Source organism: Coffea eugenioides, chromosome 8 (assembly GCF_003713205.1).
Source record: "Coffea eugenioides isolate CCC68of chromosome 8, Ceug_1.0, whole genome shotgun sequence".
Classification (NCBI taxonomy): Eukaryota; Viridiplantae; Streptophyta; class Magnoliopsida; order Gentianales; family Rubiaceae; genus Coffea; species Coffea eugenioides.
The window spans coordinates 36835118-36840730 of NC_040042.1; the positions used below are offsets into that span (position 1 = coordinate 36835118).

The 5613-nt window shown below is 35.6% G+C and overlaps 1 protein-coding gene across 1 annotated transcript; it reads left to right on the plus strand.

Annotated features, from left to right (window-relative positions):
- Positions 1-975: 975 nt before the first annotated feature.
- On the plus strand, positions 976-3628 carry LOC113780668 (probable indole-3-pyruvate monooxygenase YUCCA4). Its single transcript, XM_027326449.1, has 4 exons — positions 976-1611; positions 1766-2014; positions 2144-2266; positions 3440-3628. Exons 1-4 carry the CDS (start codon positions 976-978, stop codon positions 3626-3628), a joined length of 1197 nt encoding a protein of 398 aa, XP_027182250.1.
- Positions 3629-5613: the final 1985 nt, after the last annotated feature.

Genomic DNA, 5613 nt, shown 5'->3' on the forward strand with positions numbered 1-5613 from the left:
TCACCCGTGTTGGGGAATCTAGCAAAGTACTTGAGAAAACTTGTGTAAACGAGTTAATGAAGATGCTAAGCAATTACACGACTGGTAACTACTTATTTAGTACCGGTGACCAAGTTCTATTAACATGTCAAAAACTAAACCGACCATATAAAATCTTGAATGTTCACTTAAAATCTCAAAATCATCCTAAAGTGGCAAGTTTCAACCTTAACGAATTAACCAATCTTGGGTGCAAGAAGTCTTCCAAAACCATGAAGTCCAGCCAGGCTGAGATCATACCTATGGTTCCCTCGAGTCTCCAACTGGTTGCAGGCTGCAAAGCGCGTGAGGATGTAGGAGGATATGTGTGTCCTCCCAGAAGTAAAATTAGAGTAGTGTTTCAGAAACAACATAAATGTAATGGTATTTATATCTGATTCTTACGACTACTTCTCTTTGCCCCATTGCCCATTGCTCATTCCATAAACACAACACAACCCCCAAACTCTGCTGCACACATCCCCACTTCACCCCACCCAAACTCAGAAGAAAATATAGCCTTGAGAAAGAGAACCAAATCCTTTTCTTAACCTTCACGCCTCCAATTTACATTTACACCTCTCCTCTTTCTCTCACTTCTTTCTCTCTCTCTTTTACTCTCACATGCTCTCTTCTCACCTGCCTCCAACTTAGTCTCATAATAACCTCAAAACCTCTCTCCCCTACGCATTTTAAATAGACAACTACAAACTACAAAATTCCCTTCTTTAAATTCCCATTTTATGCACGACGCCTTTACTGAAGAAAGCAAAGCCAAAAAGCAGAGCAGAAAGCAGAGCAAAGAAAACAGAGCTTTACTGAGAAAAATCAGGGGACTTCCAGTTCTTGTTCTGAAGTGTACTTACTTTTCTTCCTAACTTTTCTTCCTAGTAACCGTTTTTTTTTGTATTTTCCACTTCTTTGTAGCTTCTTTAGTTTAGCTTTAGATTTTACTACATGGGTTCTTGCAAAGAAGAAGATGGCAATCAACCAAATTGCCTGTGGGTTGATGGACCTATAATCGTAGGTGCAGGACCATCTGGGCTAGCAGTCTCAGCATGCCTTAAAGAAAATGGTGTCCCTTCTGTCATTCTTGAGGGGAGTGACTGTATAGCTTCTTTATGGCAACAAAAGACTTATGATCGTCTTAAACTTCACCTTCCTAAGCAATTCTGTGAGCTGCCCTTACTTGGTTTTCCTGAAAATTTTCCAAAATATCCCACTAAACACCAGTTCATATCTTACATGCAATATTATGCTATCCACTTCTCAATAGAACCAAAGTTCAAGCAAGTTGTGCAGAGTGCTGAATACGATGTTGTATGTGGGGTTTGGAGGGTTAGAACTCAAGATTGTGAGTATGTTTCCAGGTGGATTATTGTTGCTACAGGAGAAAATGCTGAGCCTTTCATACCAGATATTCAAGGGATTGAGAAATTTCAAGGGCATGTGAGGCATACTAGTGTATACAAGTGTGGTTCTGAATTTCAAGACCAAAGAGTTCTAGTCATTGGTTGTGGAAATTCTGGGATGGAAGTAAGTCTCGACCTCTGTAGATATAATGCCACACCTCACATTGTGGTCAGAAACACAGTAAGTTTTACTTATTGACAAAGTACTAATATCATTTCAACGTCACATTTTCATCATTGTTACAATTATTGTTTTTCCAATTTCCTGCATGTACACGTTTATAGTATTTATGTTTTTCAAATTTTAATTGTTTTTGGATGTGGGATGATTTCAGGTTCATATTCTACCTAGGGAAATTTTTGGTTTCTCAACATTTGCAGTGGCAATGGCACTTCTCAAATGGTTACCTCTATGGCTAGTGGACAAGTTCTTACTCATGGTGACCAATTTCACCATAGGCAACACGGACACATTAGGTCTCAAAAGGCCAAAAACTGGACCAATTCAGCTAAAGAATGCAACTGGAAAGACACCAGTGCTAGATGTGGGAGCATTATCACAAATTAAAGCTGGAAAAATTAAGGTAAAACCGACCGTACCATTTGTACGCTTCATTTAGTACTACTAACATCTACTAAGTGTGCAGGTAAGTACTTTTGTTGCCTAAAGTCACTATAATGTAGCTAATACTGTTATTTTTAAGGTTTTGCAGGTAGCGGAAGGTGTGAGAGAGATAACAAGAAAAGGGGCCAAGTTTGTAGATGGACAAGAAAGAGAATTTGATTCCATAATCCTTGCAACTGGGTACAAGAGCAATGTGCCTGCCTGGCTCAAGGTAAGCGACGCAAAAATTTTGGTACTATTCCTTTTACAATAGCATCCTCCGTTGTAAGCATAAGACTGACAGAAGGCTGTGTACTATTAAAATAGCTGTGTTCTGTTTTCGTTTTTGCCCCAATTTTTTTTATCTCTTTACCAATCTCACGTCGCTTTCCCTATTCAGTACCCGTACAAAACGTTTCTTATGTTCCCTTTGTTTTTTTTTTTTTTTTTCATGACAACGATGGCATTTCTATAACATTTCTTATGTTCCCTTTGTGCAAAATAGAAAATCTCACCGCACCTTTTTGGATTATTCCCCTACATCTTTTCTTTGTTAATTAACATTTTGTTGGGGTACATGATGTGTAACTATTACAAAATATTCTGTTATTTAAGCCCGCATTTTGCAAAAGGCATACCTAGAAAGTGTTCCTTTTGCTCTTTTCTAGAGGAAGAATCGGAGTTAAAAGATGTTACCACTTGATGCTATTGGGGATTTATTAATGGAGTCTCATGTCATCTACATGATGTTGTTATCTATCCAACCAAATCTGCTAGTATGGTAGGTCGAGCTTTGTATTCTTATCCAAGCTGCCAGAGTAGGTCTTAGGTTGTCTATAAAATTAGTCTAATTTCCCATATTAGTGACCACTCTGAGTTTCCTGCATCTTGCTAGTGATCATCAGAACCATATAAAGCCCCTCCAGCTCATGACAACACCTAATATTAAATGATTCTGAGCCTATACTATGTGCATGATTTAAATTCTGGTGTTATCAAATATATCATGGAACTTTTTTAGTTGATTATGGTAACCAAAAAAAAAAAAAAAAGGTTATGTGGGCCAAGAATGGCCGCGAGATTCGAAGCCAAGATGAATGTTTTTATCAGTCTTTCACCATAACATAAAGAAGAGCAAAATGTACTTGCAACAACGCATGCACAAAGCCTTAGCAGAACTGGACCATAATGGAACATGGCGTAGCTTCTAGCAATGTACTACCCAGGTTGGAGGAATATTTCCATTATCTTTGTATTGTTAAAGTCCAGCGGCAATTAGGCATGAAATCTAGTACCATCACGTGAACATATTGGAGTTCTTTTTTCTCTTTATTTTTGTGGTAAGCTGCAAAATTAATATTCAATAGCAGCTGATGTTACCTTGTATTTGAATGAATGCTTGCAGGGTTGTGATTTTTTCACAAAAGAAGGCATGCCCAAAACACCATTTCCTAATGGATGGAAAGGTGACAATGGATTGTATACCGTGGGATTTACAAGAAGAGGCCTCCTTGGGACTGCATCTGATGCAGTTAAAATTGCCAAAGATATTGCTGATCAATGGAGGTTAAACAAGGGCTGCAAGAAACACTGATTAGTTCTATCATGTTCTACAAAATTAGCCAGGATGATAGCAAGTTCAATCAAGTAGAGTATAGTGGGGTAGTATCAGAGAGCAGGTTTTCAATGGAGTTAATTGAATCATGCAATCGTTTACTAGACAAAAAAACAAAAAAAACGTCCATGCTAGTTCTTCTTCTTTTTTTTTAATTGTTTCAGTTGTAAATTCATCAATTTTGTATCACGCCCTGCTTTGCTTAAGGTGCTCCTAAGATGTAATTTTCCTGTCTTTGTATTATAATCCTTGAAATTAGAATATTCTCCTTTTCTATCACCTTCATATCGAGTTGTGATTAATTTTTTTCAAATTGCTTTCGAAAAGCATAAAGAATAGCAATACCCTAAAGGGCCAAGCAGACCAATTTTTATGAAGATCCTTTTCCTTTTCTAGATTACAGAACAATTAATTATTTATTCTCAAACACTCTATTAATTAAGTCCTTACCCCAAAAATTGACTGGATTTGGTCTCACATCATGTGAGCATGCACAAGCGACCTAATTTGGAAAAAAGGAAAAAAAATAGCAAATTTGGATTTAGCACTTGGGTACACTTTATCATCAATTAAATCTGGAATCTTTGAATAAGGATCAATTTGGCTGGAATTGGGAGCATAAAATACTAAGTAGTTTGAAAGTTTAACTAGAAATTTGATGAATTCTAAAATTCATTTATCGAACAAGGGTCTTGTACCAGAAGATATTTAACTTTAGCTAGTGTAATTTACTCGAAAAATATTTAACTTTACAAGTAAAATTTGTCTTTTATATATAGGATCTTCTTCAATCTGCTTTTGGATAGCATGATACATGGTATCAAATATGAGGACCAATTTGCAATACCTGGTATCAAATACGAGGACCAATTTGCAAAAAAGCCATTCCTCTTGAACAGCAAGATAGCGATCGCCTGTATCTTCAGAAAAGAACTTCTTAATATACATGCAACTTGTAAGTGCATAATAACTACTTTACGTACTATACAAGTACATGCATTAGGGCAAGGTACAGCAATAAATTAAATGAACTTCTAAATATCAATCAAACCCCAAGTTAATAAATTGATCTAAGTTCACAAATGTGGTTCATTCAACACTTTTTCATCCAAGTTGACGGATTCCAAATAAGGACCATTTGAGTAATTCCCCATTAAAAAATATACAAATATAAAGCCTTCAAATTTGCCGCTTAATCACTTCAACAAAGTACTACATATATGTATGAATGATAATTGGGACGAGTGCCTGCAGGGGCTAATGAGGCCGGGGGAATTTTTTCATACTTCGGCCCCATCCCCCACCCTTCTACTTGTTAAAAAATATATATATATTTATAGATATATATATTTATATGTATATATATAATTTAATTAGTTACAAACTTATAATAATGATATTAGTAGTTATAAGTATTATATAATGTATATTAGTATATATAATATAATTGATATTATCAGTTATACTAATAATTATACATGTCTACTAATAGAAATAATTAATATATTTATACAAAATTCCAAATTACACTTGACACAATAACACTTTTTTCTCAAAAAATAACACAATATTGACTTAGCGATTGTATTTATATCAAAAGTGAAAACTTGACTACTTTAATTGTATTTGTTTCATCGTGTTGGATTGTATTCAAATAGTTTTTGTTTGATTATTTTTAAGAGTTTCAATTGTGAAATTCTAATGGATAATAACTTGGTGATGTATTGATATTTTAGTACTTAATTATTTGCTAAAATTTTACTACAATGAAATTATATAACAAATTTTTGTTAACCTTGCTAAAGAAACGGGGCAAGGCGCCGAGTCGTGGGGAAAGTCGTGAGCAGCGAGGCGGGCCCTCCCCCGTCCCAAACCCGTCTCATTGCCATTCCTGCATACATGGCTTAAATCTTCAACGGCCAGGAATTTTACTCATCAAAATTCCATCTTTATAGAATGGTATG

Excerpts from the sequence above, each read along its gene's own strand:
- LOC113780668 (XM_027326449.1), top strand. The coding sequence starts at position 976 with ATGGGTTCTTGCAAAGAAGAAGATGGCAATCAACCAAATTGCCTGTGG. Across the intron at positions 1,612-1,765 it reads ACATTGTGGTCAGAAACACA|GTTCATATTCTACCTAGGGA; the intron begins GTAAGTTTTACT and ends GGATGATTTCAG. Across the intron at positions 2,015-2,143 it reads TTAAAGCTGGAAAAATTAAG|GTAGCGGAAGGTGTGAGAGA; the intron begins GTAAAACCGACC and ends AAGGTTTTGCAG.